This window comes from Cydia fagiglandana, chromosome 18 (assembly GCF_963556715.1).
Source record: "Cydia fagiglandana chromosome 18, ilCydFagi1.1, whole genome shotgun sequence".
In the NCBI taxonomy this organism is placed as follows: domain Eukaryota; kingdom Metazoa; phylum Arthropoda; class Insecta; order Lepidoptera; family Tortricidae; genus Cydia; species Cydia fagiglandana.
The window spans coordinates 10,000,001-10,015,600 of NC_085949.1; the positions used below are offsets into that span (position 1 = coordinate 10,000,001).

The window sequence follows — 15,600 nt, forward strand, 5'->3', positions numbered from 1 at the left end:
ACGCATTTGATGAAGTGGAACTGCTGATGATGATCAGAACAGAACTCTTCAACGACGCATAGTTCACGTTTCGAGATTTTTCCTCTTCGTTATGTTTGTTAAGCAAGTTAAGTTTTTAATGCACATTTTTGTCAAGCTCGAGTTCTGATGATGGGATCCATAAGGAATCGAGGGAACTCCTCAAATATTAAAGGCATGCGTATAGAGATTTTTGTATTTACCTGAGAAAATTAAACATTTTCATTAAAAACTGTCGCATTTGATGAAGTGGAACTGCTGATGATGATCAGAACAGAACTCTTCAACGACGCATAGTTCACGTTTGGCGATTTTTCCTCTTCGTTATGTTTGTTAAGCAAGTTAAGTTTTTAAGCCACATTTTTGTCAAGCTCGAGTTCTGATGATGGGATCCATAAGGAATCGAGGGAACTCCGGGCTCGGACCCGGACTCGGACCCGGACTCAGACCCGGACTCGGACCCGGACCTTGACCCGGAAAACCACTATGATACCTTAACTAAATAAACCACTATGATTACCTACCATAAAATGTGTAAGTATATAAGTATGATGATGCCAATCTTACTAGCCCTTCCCGCTTAAACCCCCGTACACCGCACCGCATGCGCCGTTAAGTGGGTTAGGTTAGGTTTGAACTGCGATCCTCACAGAACCGAACTGCTATCAGAGAAGTGGGTTAGGTTAGGCTAGAACTACGGCCCTTACAGAAGCGAAATGCTAATAGAAAAGTGGGTGGTTTTACCTCCTTTTCTACATAGTGTACCATCTACAATAATCTTTCACTGGCCCCCATAGAAGTCGGTTTTTTTTTCTTAAAAATTATTATATTTCAATCCGATTTATTAAATACAAATTGTGTTTAAAAATAGCTGATATCTATGTTTTTCTAATCATTATCTGGTGCTTTATTTCGTGCACGGTTTGAAATAATTTATTTTAAGTACAGGAAACATCCCTATACTAACCTGATCGTTTGAGACTAGAGTTCTTAAATAAGTGTGGATATTTGATTGGGAACTCAATGGTTTTCAATAGTTCTGTCTTCAATTTATCAAGTCCACCTATATCTTCCCAGTGAACCTTTGGTATTTTAGGAGCGTCTAGATGTTGACTCTGGAGACTTCTTATTGATTCTAAAAGAAACAATGGTTAGAAGAAGTTACATACTTTGATTGGTGGTACAGTCACCTGCAATAATATGTTACACAACGAAGGCCGCAAAAATATCTGACACGGTCTTATTTGTAGAGCCATAAGAGAGTGTCACATATTTTTGCGGCGTTCGAAGAGTAACATATTATTGCAGGTGACTGTACTGTTGGTGTAAAATAAAATGTATACCTTTTTTATATTTCAGTATATGTAGGTAACTAGAAAAACCAGTCAGACATACCTAAAGCACAGTTAAAATCATCTTCCTGAAGTAGATGTAAATCTGGATCCTCACAAGGCAAATGTATGTAGCTGTTATGCTGCTTCAAATATGATTCTCGCATCGCAAAATGCACGAGTGTGTCAATATCACCACATAAAAATGTCTCAGTCTTCGCTGCAACCCTTTGTAAAATATCTTTGGTATGTTTGCTGAGTGCACCTCCCTCATCGAAAAGTATACTATCTGTTACATTCTGGTGTCCATCAATATTCAATTGCATTGCAGTAGCATACCATACAAGCATTTCATATCTTTGCTGCACATTTAATCTAGAAAGTTGGAACTTTTCTAAGAATATCCTAAGTATGTTTGGTTTTAGTTCCACTTTTTCTGTGACTGCTATAAAAAGTATGGGGTGCTTAGTGTAGTTTTGGTATAGGTCTATTATTGTGTTCATAAAATATTCCATCACTCTGCAGTCTTCATTATTTTCAGGATCTACTGCAAACACCTGTAAAACAAACAATTAAGTTACAATTATATACATTATATTGTATCTGCATAACTTCTGTATATGAAGTACAGCTAAATATTACTGTATTTCAAATGCCTATAGGTGTTAAATATATCATGTACTTATATTAGGATTGTTAGGTAATGAAGGAAGGGTAAATTTAATATAGTCTGTCAAGACATTTCCGTCAATAGAAAAAAGCGCCAAATTTAAAAAATGTAGGCATAAAGAGTTATCGTCCCATAAAAAATATGAATTTGCGCTTTTTTTTACTGACAAAGTTATTTGACACAATATTTTATTTATTACCATATTTTACAGCTTTATTACCTCAAAATTATCTAAGAGCACTATGCAAGGAGCAGCTGCCTTTGCTTTCTGCACAGTGGAGTTGATCTTGCTCTCCGTCTGCTTGGCCGTGGAACTCTGCAGGATGTTGCAGTCAATTGGTAAGCAGTTCAAACCTAATTAAAACATGTGGATTCTATAAAACATACAAAATTATAATCTACATATGTGTGTATCCAAATATGTGTAAATGTGAAAATGCATAAGAGACCATGAAAAATGTATTAAAATATTCTAAAATGAATTACATTTTTGAACACATGGCGCATAAATATTTTACTTATCTTATAAAATATTTTACCATTAAATCGGGCCAATGCTTTAACAAGTTGGTGTCTGCCGGACCCAGCAGGCCCTGACACTAGCAGCATTGGCAAAATTGGACTTGACAAAGAAGAAGACAAGTCACCTGCAACATTAAAACTTTATCTTTAAACTCTGTATGACGTGTAAAATATTGCAAAAACAAATATTGAAAATAATCATAATATGCCTTACTTATCTCTCCTGTTACAAATGGACTAATGGCATCTTGAATTTGCTCAAACTTTTGCCTTAACCCAGTAGGACAAGACTGTAATATTTGTAAGTTATTGTTACCCGTTGCCTGGGATTTAAAGAACTCATCTTTGGGTTTTAATGCATGAACATTTTCACTCAAAATTAAATGTGTAACTCCCTTGACAATGAAAAAGGACTGAATCACTTTTGAATTATATTTAACTTCTAAATCCTTCCTGTCATTAAGTTTATTACATTTGAAGTACAGTTTTCCCACAGCTTGTACCAGATCAAGGTACTTGTAGTGATATTTGGATGTGACCTCCGGTGTTAACTCAATGCTGAATAAGTCATTTAAACTCACTAATTTAGGTAATTCAAAATGATTACTCAAAATTTCTTTAACAAAGTCATTGGACAGATCATAGTCATTTACAACAAGACTGACTTCCGCAGTCTCTGCAATACTAGGTGCATGTTCCAATGAAGGTATAGTATGAAACGAAATGCTAATATCTCTACAGTGTAGTAATCCAAACGATGACAAAATATTATACATTTCATTTTCTGAAGTCAAGGCAATATCTTTTGGTACTAATGTTGACCCCACAACAGGAACTATTCTAATATCGTCAAGGCTGGCTGATCTATTATCCATCCATAACTTCTTATGTAGTTCAGAAGTTAAGAAGTTTAAATTGTATTTAATCAATACATTATCTTTGTCCATATTGTTTAGTTTGCCTTTGTATTTCGATTTAACATCAGGGGTTAATTTCAGCGCAAGCCATAGGACACCATTGTCGATATAGAACAGATTTTCTGCACTTAATTGTATAAAATCTTCCTTTGATATAAACACACATTTATGTTGTAACATGGGTAAATTCTCTTCTGCACATTCCTTCAAAAGTTGCCACCGAACGTGTGCAGGAATGGTCCTCAACTGAAACATATCTATGTCTTTTTTAGCTAAGACTTTTCTTTGATAAGAGAGTCTAAACTTTACTGCCAAAAATACGAGGAATGTGTAGTAATTGAAATTTGGGTAGATCACTTTTAAGCAAAATTTGATTATCCATAGTTGAACGGTAATGCGTTCATTCATAATTAACAAAAAGAACAAAAAATAAACAATAATCGTAAGATTTTCAACACTACAAATACTTTTCTGATTTCGGATAATTTCTGATAACAATACACATTTACACAATGCTACAAATGTCAAAGTCACTGTCAAAAGCTCACCAAGGATTTATAGGTAGCTATTCCACGCATTAATAAAACCGCCGGATTTTTGTCTGTCAATTTTATTGTATATTTTACCTAAAAAATAAATGTAAATTTTTTCAATTTATTTATATAAGAAAGAAAATATTATTATTATTTATTTCATTGAAGAGAGAAGAATTTATTATATCTTTCAATTCTCATAATATTTATTACCGGTTTTTGTAAGCCCTCACGGAACCCAATATTGTAGCAACACTAAACGTCGTCCATCTTTCTTTCCGGTTTTCAAGATGGTGAGTATTTCGTGAGAGCGTTAAAAAATTGTGAATTATAATATTTAATACTTAAATTAAATCAAAACTCAGTGTTTAAGCGTGAAAACCAAGTTAAAGTACCGATTCTGTAAATAGTTTCAGTTGTATATTTACAACGTAAGATTTTGCAAGTGAACCTCGTGGCGATGTCGCTTGTAAACAATATTTTTGCGATTTTAGCCGCCCAAGAAGGACGCGAAATCCTCGGCCAAGCAGCCGCAAAAGACACAGAAGAAGAAGGAGGGGTCTGGTGGCGGCAAAGCCAAGAAGAAGGTAAGGAACTTGTTGGTGTTGTAAAGTGAGGTTATGTCCATGTCACTTCTTGATGTTCGAGGTGTTTGTTCAACTTTTGTTTTATAGATTACTAGTACAGTTATAAAGTGATCTTTAAATAGAGGTACATAAAGTGATCTTTAAATAGAAGTACCAGATGATTAACAATTTACACTTGAATTTTAGTGAGAGTAAAATCTGATATATTGAGGCTGATGGTACTTCCCAAGTATATGGCCAAAGCCTAGCCTTGTTATGTACATGTTTCTTATACTGTTTTTGTAATTTGCAGAAGTGGTCCAAAGGAAAAGTCCGTGACAAGTTGAACAACCAGGTTCTGTTCGACAAGGCCACCTACGACAAACTGTACAAGGAAGTGCCCCAGTACAAGCTGATCACACCCGCCGTAGTCTCCGAAAGGCTAAAGGTCCGCGGTTCCCTCGCCAGGCGCGCGCTCGTTGAGCTTAGGGAAAAAGGTAACAGCGCACTTATAAGACAATTTAATCATGGTCAGCAAAATTAATTTGAATAATGAGTTCAAAAAGGGAAACAACATAAGTTAATTTGTGAGTAACTGGCCGCTGTTAGTAATTGGCCATGGCCACTAAATTAATTCTATTCACCTATAAACGGAATTAATTTTAGTATATGACTTCAATAACTGGCCGCCTTATACTACTTAAATGAATTCTGTTTACAGGTTAATAGAATTATTTTTTAGTTTAGGGTGGCCATTACTAACAGTGGCCAGTTACTGGCGAATTACCCTATAAGCAAAATTTCATTAAAAATCAAAAGAACACCATACCAATCATAGACTTACAATATTATTATTAGTGAGCGGGGCTTTGGTTGCCACTAGAGTGAATGACCTCAATATATGCATATTGAGTGAGGTGTGGGTGTGGGTGTTTTAATAGCATTTTTTTTTTTCAATTTGTTTAAAAAATATCAAGGGCTTAGTACCAAAACCCTAATCACTAATTATTATAAGTAAATCTTGAGGCTTGTTCAACTGTTTCTTATAATTGAGGAGTGTCATTTTCAAAAGTGTACGTTTCTCCCCTTTTTTGAAAAGACACTCCTCAATCGGTTTTTTTTTTTTTTTTTTTTTTTTTTTCATTTATTTAGGTAAACAAACAACCACTACAAGTTATACTTATTTAACTATAATTGCTATAATATCTACAATATGTGTGGCCCACACCGCTTACCACTTATTACTATAGATAATGTAATGTTCATTCAGAGCCGAACTAATCACTGGACTCCCGGTGTCAACAACAACATAGAATGGTGAGGTAGTTATATAAATATACATTTATTATGAAATACAGTGTGAGAAACTAGAAGAACTACTTAGTCTGTAGGGCGTGTTAAAGTCTCAATAATATGTTTTTTATAAACACTTAAACTACAACCAAAAATATCTATGTGATTAAATTTTTTATTGTATGTACTGACAAGTCTGCGCAGAGGAGCGCGCTCACCAGCGTGCGTGCGGCAGCGGCCGGTTACAAACAGCTGGTGAGGGCGCGCCTCTCGCTGTCTACTGCGGCTGGGTACTCTATAGCAAAGTTTGTTATTGAGAGCAATACAGTCAAACTGATTATTACAGATGCCGTATAGTACTAATGCTTCAAGTAATGAGCGCCTAGAACTAAGATCTAACATACAATATTTGTTAAGTAACTCTGGATAAGAAAATCTACTGCGATGACAACGATAGTACATAGTATTTAGAAATTTTTTTTGAACGGTCTCGAGGGCCTCATTATATTTATTGTAATAAGGGTTCCAAACAGATACATTGTGTTCTAGTTGAGAGCGAATTAGTGACTTGAATAGGTGCAAATATGTGTTCGGATGACGAAATTCGGTACTAGAGCGCATTACAAACCCGTACATTTTAAACGCTTTACTGATTACATTATTTACATGTTGATCAAGATGTAACTTTGAATCTAATGTAATTCCAAGATCTCTTATTGAATGGGCTATGGTTAGTTTGGTGTTACATAAGTAATATGAGTCATCTAAAGTTAGTCTTTTTTTTGTAAATTTGATAAGTTTACATTTATCCATATTGAGTCTAAGTTTATTGGCATGACAATAGTCCGAGAAGCGGTTTAAATCCTGCTGAAATTTCTCACAGTCGTTGTAATTGCTAACAGTATGATATATTTTGAGGTCATCTGCATAGAGTAGGATATTACAATAGTTAAAGCAGGAACTTATATCGTTTATGAATATTGCGAATAGCAGTGGACCTAAAATGGATCCCTGTGGGACTCCGGAGCTGATTGTAGTAGCATGTGACTCATATCCCTTTATAGTAATTTTTTGAGTGCGGTTTGTAATATAAGATTTGAACCAACGCCATAAGTTTCCACGTATCCCATTAAAAGCTATCTTTTCCAGAAGCAATTGGTGGTCCACCCTGTCAAAGGCCTTTCTGAAGTCAGTGTAAACACTGTCTACCTGTATGTTATTATCTAGGCTTTCGAATAAGTACGTTGTATAGACAAGAAGATTCGTAGTTGTTGAACGACGTTGAACGAAACCGTGCTGATTTGAAATTAGTTGATTATGTATATTGGGGTAAATTTTTTTATGCACTAATCTTTCGAAAACCTTTGACAGGGTGGATAAAATAGATATCGGTCTGTAATTCTCGATCAATTGTTTGGATCCTCCCTTATGTACTGGTACAATGTTTGCCGTTTTCCATATAGATGGGAAAACTCCATCATTTAGGCATTTGTTATATAAAATAGTAAGCGGTACACTTATTGATTTTGCAACTTTTTTAAGGAATATAGGAGGGATATTGTCGGGGCCTTTACCTTTAGATACGTCTAGTTGGTTTAGTTCATGGGTAATATTATTTGTAGATATATGTATATTGTGTATGTTTATATGAGAAGTCGGATTATTTTCGGTGATATCAAGATCGTCAGTTACTGTCGAAGGTTCGAAGACTGAGAGAAAGAATGCCGAAAACATATTGCAAATTTCTACTAAGTCACTGGATTGTACATTTTGATATGACATAGTGTTAGGAATCTGTGAAGAATGTTTACGATTCGAAATGTAAGTCCAAAAGTATTTTACATTGCCTTGTATGCTATTCTCTACTACATTTAAGTATTTATTATAACATTTAATTGATTCCGCTTTAAATCGACTCCTTAGCTTGGAAAAGGTCTCATAATCGACTAAATTTTTGTATTTTTTCCATTTTACCCACGCTTGTTTTTTATTTTTGTATATGTGTATTAATGCAGGGGAAAACCAACGGGGAAATTTAGCGGAATATGCTTTTTTATATGGAATATATTTTTTTACTATTGTGTAAATACGTTCGTAAAACTGGGTTACCGCACAATCAGCTGATAAGTTGTTGAAGAGGTCAGCCCATGGAATTGATTCAAGTTCTTTACTAATAACTGTGTAGTCAGCTTTGTCGAAACAATATTTATATTTTGGCGGCGGGGAAATGGTTTTATTTTGATTCTTAAATGGTACTAAAACGTAAAACGGGGGGTGGTGGTCATCAGGAGGTACAAGGGTGACGGGAGCTCGGAAACACGTACAATTGGAATCGGCGGTGAGGAATAAATCTAAAATCTTCCCCCCTCTGTTGTAGAATATATTATACTGAGTAAGGTTATATATCTCGATAAAATCAATAAGGCACTTTTCGCGAAGGGATATATGTTCGTTTGAAATTATACTTAAATGGTTTCCTTGATCTTGCCAAGCGAGCGAGGAGTAATTATAATCTCCAACAATCCAGTAACTACTTATTTCGGCTTCTGATAGCAGTTCGTGTAACTGTTCAAAATGTATTTCATACGTTAAGGAAGGTTGCTGCGGTGGAATATACACTGCACTAATGACGTGTTTCCTATTTTGACCAACCAATATTTCGACGATTATGTTATCTACAAGAGGCGGAAGCGCAGGTCGACCGGGCGGCGCGGGCAGCGGCGCGCGCGCGGCCGCGCGGTGCTGGCGCAGCACGGCCACGAGCACGCCGCCACCGATGCCGCGCCCGCTGCCCGCGCAATCCCTATCGCAACGGAACACTGCATAACGTGAATCCATAAATTCATTATTAGCTATATCTGGGCATAACCAGGTTTCCGTTAAAATAATTACGTCATAGTCATGAGAAAGAATATTCATATACAGAGTATTTAATTTTGTACGAAGGCCCCGACAGTTCTGGTAATATACAGAATAATTACTATCCATTATGAAATTGTGATACACTATAAATGTTCTTAATATGCATTAAACTTAAAGGCATTTTATTTACAATACACGAGTATATGTCGTGTCCCGCATAGTATAGGTACTTATATAATAGACCGCTCTGACAATGTCGTACTGTAGGCATAGGTAAAAAGTTAGTAAAGAATACGTATAACATACTCATCAGTAGACATGAGAATTTGGTAATTACACGGCAATTACGAAATTGCATTGAATTTCCATAAAAATAATAAACGTGCACGCGTCTTATTGTGTCAGGAACTCGTCGCTGATAACTTAAGTAGGTCAAGGTCACTTCGTATGGCGAGTACTGGAGATGTGTCTTCTTTCCGCACTAAGATGGAGGCATGCCTCACCCAGACGTACTTATAGTTGTGTTTCGAGGCGGCCTCACGAGTCCGTCTTAGCAGCAATTTATTTTTGAGCGTTAGATGCTCGTTAAGGTATATTTTTTGTGTGGGGCCGCTTAGTGCCAATTGAGTCGTATTTATTCCCTTGGCGGTGCGGAATGCAGCTAAAATGTTGTCGCGTAACATAACCGATGTGAGACGTACGATAATGTTTTTAGGCAGACTCGAATTAGGGTTAGCGTGCGGAACCCGGTGAATTGACACGATATCGCCTGGCGTAAATGTGATCCTTATTGCGGTTCCGATGTTATTAAAAATAGTAACTAGGTTTTCGCCCCGTTTCTCCGGTATGTTACATATTTCCAGATTGCTCATTCTTGCCTGTTGTTCCATCTTGTCTATAGTACATTCGAGCACATGTATACGGCTGGCTTGTTCTTTATATGTTGACACATTCGATTCTATAGCTTCGAGTCGGGTTTCTTGCGAGTCCTGACGCGAGCTGGTAAACTGCAAGGAGTTATCAATATCGTCTAATTGAGTTTTTACCTCCGCTAGTGTTTGATTGATGGTGGTGTTATCTCGATTAAGTTTGTTAATATCCGTTTTAATGTCAGTTAATGTCGCCGTAATTTTTGAGAGTTCTGTTGTCAAGCAAGCTGCCAACGCCGTGTTTACGAAAGTTAATAGTTGTTGTGGTTAAAATTTTGTTGGGTACTGATCTATGGTAATAAAATAACACAGAATTCAACTACATACTCCATTATCAATATTATCATCCTATTGCCAAGAATATCAAATTGATTTTGTTTTCAAAATATAACGAGAGTAATGTCACAAAACAAATGGAAATATTTTGTGATGATCACTTCTACTGGAAAATCCATGACAGTTAAAAACTGATATATTGAGTCTGATATTTTTTCAGCGCACAAACCTCATCGTAAGTGCTTGTTACATATGTTTCACAAAACTTTTTTTGTTGTTCCAGGTTTAATCAAGCAGGTAGTCCAACACCACGGACAGGTGATCTACACTCGCGCGACAAAGGGTGACGATCCAGTCGCGTAAAATTATGGATAAGGTTACAAAATAAAATAAAAAACAAATGTGGTTGTTTTAATTTTTATTCCTTCTGTTTTTATAACTGTCAAAGTTAAATATGAAACTAAAGACTAATATAAATAATGACATAAAAGAGAAGATTGTTAGGACTGTACACTTCCAGTAAACATTTACCAATCCGCTACTAAAAATGAAACTTGTCTGCAAACTGAATGTAGCAAACTTGTACACTAGTAACCTTAAAGATTCATACAGAGAGCTTTCATTTAAGATTTAAATAAATCACTATTCAAAAACAGTAGTTGTAATGCCAAATACCATGTTAGTTTGAAATACCATAAAGCTTTGCTATACTATGTTCGACACGAATGTTTTTGTTTGTCGTCTAAGTCGCTAATCGTAAATCTGGCACGAGGGTACACGTCCCTGACGTGGTCCTTGAAGCTTGCTGCCTGCTCATCACTCCCCGTCTCAACCACCACATTGGCCTGTAAAACCAAAGATTTAGCTGATTCGTCAATTAGTGCCATGCAAGGTAGGTATTCATAGGAGACAATTGGAAACAGACTAATATCTTTGGTATCATCTTGGGTCGTCCCATTCGTTTTTCGTCAAGTTCTTAAATTAGTCCTATTTTGCTTTCGTCACTCATTCTACATTGAAAGCCACCGACGAATGTAGAATGAGTGACAAAAGCAAAATAGGACTAATTTAAGAACTTGACGAAAAACGAATGGGACGATACCATATCTTTAAAACGAACCGAACGAGTAACCGACGGATAGTTAGTACTAATGTTTTTTTTTGCGTTCGGATGTAGATATTGAAAAGTAACGTTAAAACGTACCCAAGTAGCTCCAACATCACAATACACTGGCATCTGATCAGTGACCATGCTTTTCAGCACTGCGTTCTGTTCCGATACAACTTTGGCGAGGTTCGTCAGACCGTTCCGATGGTCCGGAACGGGGACGGAGAAGCGAAGAAGTCGTCCGCTGGCGCCCAGACCACGCTGGATGTTGCGCGACAGACTGCCGCAGTCTATGTTGCCGCCGCTTATCACGCACACAGCACTAGAATTTTGACAAAATTGTAGGTAAAACAAGCGAATGCGAAGGTATAATATATCATATTACATAGTTTATGGTTATGCGAGAGAAAAACATGAACACTACGCCAGACACAATAGAAAGAACAATGGGATTAAGTACGCCTAATATAGGCCTCTAGGTCCAGCAAGGCAATTTTTCAGTAACACGCTCATGGTCCAGTCCTAACGTACGGTCAAGAAATTCAATTAAGTGCCTTATCACAGTGAATAAGATGAGATAGGTAAGTAGCTAGCGGCATAGAGTGCCTAGCGGTTTTTAATTTTGAGTGCCTATAGGAATAAAGCAACACTTTTTATGATGCATTAATAATACTAGTGAAGCAGGCACTCGAAATGCATATCAATATTATTATTACCAAACCCTTACTGTTTTTAGACTAGATGGAAATATATCATTTAAATTGGAAAAATATACCGTTTCCCTCTCAGCTCGGGCACTAGCCCCTGCATGACGGCGGCCACGGCGCAGACTCCCGCGCCGTCCGCCACGAGCCGCTCGCGCTCCAGCACGCTCACCATGGCTTGTGCGATCGACGACTCTTCTACTACCAGCTAAAACGCATTAAAAGCTAGTTATTTCGAAACTTACAGAAGATCAGGTCTGATTCACTGATATTTTAATGGAAAAACACAAAAGCAGTCAAATTAAATAGTCGCATGGACCTATTGTTGATGGCAGCTTACCTACCCATCTATATTAGGTACACGGAGATTCTAAGGGATGCCGAGGAATTTTGGCAGCAGACCAGCAGCTTCATTTAAGTACACGTGCAAAATGTATCGTTGTGTCATATAATTAATCTAATTATATGACACAACGATATCCCGCATAGGTACTAGAGTTGTTTGTTAGCAAACATGTTGGTCCTTCGAGTCGGATCGAATTGTGATAAATTGAGTAGGTAATGTCCTAACCATTCTATCAAGTTTGCCCCTGATTGTGGCAAAGGCGTTAGCGCCCACAGAAGATGCATTAAGCCCCTCGGCTAGATTGGATACGACCGGCACATTCGTCGGCTTCCCAGCCTGCAGCGCCTTCATCATCTTCGGAACTTTTGCGCATTCCGCTCCCTATAGATTATACAAAATTAGATTAATGTTGACCATTACGTAGGTACCTACTGCAATGTCACGCGTGTCACGTGGCTCATTGAAAATGGTGTAATTTGCACTATTGCCGTAGTGGCGACTCACAATTAGGACACCTAGGATTAGGTGTCCTAATTGTGAGTCGCCTTAAATACAAGTGCGCGACTAACCGCCTTATTCATAATCGTTTACTAAAGTTGACAAGCCGATAATAATCGTTTGTCCCTTTCCGACATATTGGTATGATGGAAAGGGACGAACTATGATTATCGGCTTGTTAACTTTAGTAAACGTTTATGAATAAAAGGGTAAGTACCTACGTAATTCTTATTCTGCTACGCTGCAGTGATTTTGATTTAGGTACAGGGTTCAATCGCAGCCTGCCTTCCGTTGCTAATTGCCGACATGCCGAATACATCTTCGTGAAAATGTAAGCTCGTAATATAATTCGGTATCTCACATAAACAAGGCAGGAGCACTTGAGCTTCTTGCAAGCCACGAGAACTGCTGCGAGAAGTCCACCACTCGCCACGGGCACGATCACCGCGTCCAGTTCCGGAAGCTGCGTAACTATCTCCACACCCACTGTGCCCAGTCCTGCCATTACGACGGGGTCGTCTGATCTGCAATGCCGTAGGTATTCTTTGATGATTTAGTTCTCACAGCGCAAATTGCTAAGATTGGTAGTACAGGCGAGGCGTCGTTGCGCTTAGATACCTACGTCATCTACTTAATGGAATAACTATTAGGCGCCTAGAGTTTACAATGTTGATTGATAACTACTACAGGTATGTTCGGTATTCGTTTTATAAGTGTAATAATCAAATGCAAATAAGCAAAAAGTTTCAAAAAGATACTAGCTGAGCTTTTTGACTATATAAACTAAGTTCATGCATTATATTATTAATCTATTACAAATCATCCTCAAGCAGCCAAGCCTTCAATCAGTCCGTAGATAACCTTGAAAACTTCTTACCGACGGCCTCAGTTAAACAGTAGATTATAATACGAATGAACCTCATTACTATCTGGTGGCTCTCATCAGCTAGTTTCTGTGCGTAGTTGATCGCATCTTGAATATTTTCCCCGTATAAGACCACGTCTGCGCCGAGCTCCGAGCAGCGGTGCACGAGCGCTGGCGGCGTGCGCTCAGGGAGCACCACCATCACCTTTTGCATGCACATAAATTATTAGACTTAGGTATAAGTGTTAAGTCGACGATCCCAAACTCAAGCGATATTTTTATTAGAGAGATATCAGCACTGTGAATGTCATCTCGTATTTTGTGGTAAGGCACAGCACAGCGGATGTCATTCCAGATCTAGAACAGAGCCCAACTGGGGAAGTATCTCCTTACAGGAAACCTCAGCCAAATAACACTCAGTGTCGTGTTCCTGCCGGTGAGTAAGGTTGCCACTGTTACCAGAGCTCAACGAGGGTGCGGAGTGTTAGGGCCGGCAACGCTCGCTTAATACCAACAGGCGGGCCTTTTATGCTTGTTTGCCACCTAAGAAGTATTAAAAAAAGATAATTAATATAAAATGTTTACCGGAACACCGAGGGCCCTGCCGTGGAAGGCGGCTGCCAGAGCCATGCTGCCGTTCGAAGGCACAATGACTCCTCGTTTGGCAGCGGACTCCGAGCAGCACAAAGCGTTACGGACACCGCGCTCTGCGACACTGTTGCCAATACTTTAGTAAGTAAAATAAATAAATCTTTAGTTCTCAAAATACAATTTCAGAAATTCCAGGGCCTCCACACGGACTCCCAACATAATGCACCAATTATCTAGTCATGACCTCGTGTAATAACTGTTGGCTGAGAGCAGTGCGTAACACAGTCGTTGTGGAGATCCGTGAAGGAGGTCAGGATGTCTATGATGTCGAGCAGACAACTGATGCGTTAGTATCATGTGTCATAACTTACGTTCCAGTATATTGCAGATTTTCACATTTCAAGTAAATATTGTAATCCATGTATTTACTTATTTTTGCTTCCTGTAAAATGGTATATACTACATAATATACATGTTTATATTATTACAGTGAATATGTCAGATGCACATTTTTACTAGAGCTTACAGATTTTTAACAGTACTTACACAAAGTGGGGTGTGTATAACACTCCCTTCTATGTTTTCTATTGCCTGTTTTACATCATTGAAATTTAATACATGTGGCTGTTCCATTTTTTCATAGTCCTCCTAAAATGTTCATAAAATAATAAGATCATTTCTATATATGTATGGTAAACACCTACCTACATAGGTCATGAAATAGTAAGTAGAAGACACTAATTGTGCACCGGCTCCCGGTACTGGTTTTCTTTACAAATACAGTACCGAGACCAGGAATACACGGTCCTCGCCATACAAACTCAGTACCAGGAGCATTTTCTAGTAGAAATATTGTGACAGGCATCCTGATTCTGGTCAATGGAAGAGAATGCATGACTTAAATAATAAATTACCATTTACAAAGTAAGTTATCAATGACCTGCTACTCCTACTACTATAATACTATTCACATAACTATGCCATTGTTTATGATCTGCTGTTTTAATTTAACATGAACACTGTAAATTTAGATTATTTTCCTTAGAAAGTGATAGCTGATAGAATGAAAATTATGTCAGTGTGACATATTACATCATAAATAATAATTGAGTATTGGTAAAGTAGTAAATAGTATGTATATGTCACAATCTTTGAAAAATAATTTCTTAAATGCAATTTCCATTGTATTAACTCAAGTGAAGAAAATAACAAATGGAAATACAAATTGATCTTATTTAATTGTGCTGCTTAAATAGCAAAACATGTGAACACCGACACATTCACAAGTGATTATCATAATGTTAACTGTCCATCGGTGGATCTTATGCTGTTTGTGATAAGATCCACCAGTATACAGTTAAGGATGATGCTGTTTGTTACTGCGCAGTGGTAATTAAATGTTGGTTGCATAAAAGAACATGCAATCAGTCAAGTTGGACATTCACCTATAAAGTACTGAAGTGAAAGTGTCAGAAGATTGAGCAAAATGAAGAAATATTTAAGAAGTAATACACCACCTAAAGAAGATGTATGTATTAAAAAAACATAAAATTGTTTAGTATTAGGGAAAT

The 15,600-nt window shown here is 37.4% G+C and overlaps 4 protein-coding genes across 5 annotated transcripts in view; 2 read left to right on the forward strand and 2 right to left on the reverse strand.

Annotated features, from left to right (window-relative positions):
• The window catches only part of LOC134673509 (uncharacterized), a 9,457-nt gene extending 5,502 nt beyond the window's left edge, over positions 1-3,955 (reverse strand). The window contains exons 1-5 of the mRNA XM_063531502.1: positions 2,756-3,955; positions 2,559-2,666; positions 2,240-2,373; positions 1,414-1,906; positions 986-1,153 (exon numbers count right to left, since the gene is read on the reverse strand). Of these exons, the coding sequence (XP_063387572.1) occupies positions 986-1,153; positions 1,414-1,906; positions 2,240-2,373; positions 2,559-2,666; positions 2,756-3,866 (2,014 nt within the window). The 5' untranslated portion in view covers positions 3,867-3,955. The remainder of the gene's footprint in view (positions 1-985; positions 1,154-1,413; positions 1,907-2,239; positions 2,374-2,558; positions 2,667-2,755) is intronic.
• The window catches only part of LOC134673520 (L-threonine ammonia-lyase-like), a 93,877-nt gene that overhangs the window by 40,860 nt on the left and 37,417 nt on the right, over positions 1-15,600 (forward strand). Inside the window, exon 1 of one of the 2 annotated variants that reach the window (XM_063531516.1) lies at positions 15,430-15,557. The exons of the other annotated variant lie outside the window; for it this stretch is intronic. Within the exon in view, the coding sequence (XP_063387586.1) occupies positions 15,516-15,557 (42 nt within the window). The 5' untranslated portion in view covers positions 15,430-15,515. Of the gene's footprint in view, positions 1-15,429; positions 15,558-15,600 lie in introns of those variants that run through there. 2 annotated transcript variants of the gene reach the window in all.
• Positions 4,227-10,318, forward strand: LOC134673678 (small ribosomal subunit protein eS25). Its single transcript, XM_063531691.1, has 4 exons — positions 4,227-4,284; positions 4,486-4,578; positions 4,871-5,054; positions 10,201-10,318. Exons 1-4 carry the CDS (start codon positions 4,282-4,284, stop codon positions 10,278-10,280), a joined length of 360 nt encoding a protein of 119 aa, XP_063387761.1. The 5' UTR covers positions 4,227-4,281; the 3' UTR covers positions 10,281-10,318.
• On the reverse strand, positions 10,569-14,716 carry LOC134673677 (L-threonine ammonia-lyase-like). Its single transcript, XM_063531690.1, has 9 exons — positions 14,576-14,716; positions 14,401-14,471; positions 14,024-14,153; positions 13,492-13,643; positions 12,935-13,097; positions 12,301-12,456; positions 11,801-11,937; positions 11,122-11,347; positions 10,569-10,762 (listed from the first exon to the last, which is right to left on the reverse strand). Exons 1-9 carry the CDS (start codon positions 14,660-14,662, stop codon positions 10,628-10,630), a joined length of 1,257 nt encoding a protein of 418 aa, XP_063387760.1. The 5' UTR covers positions 14,663-14,716; the 3' UTR covers positions 10,569-10,627.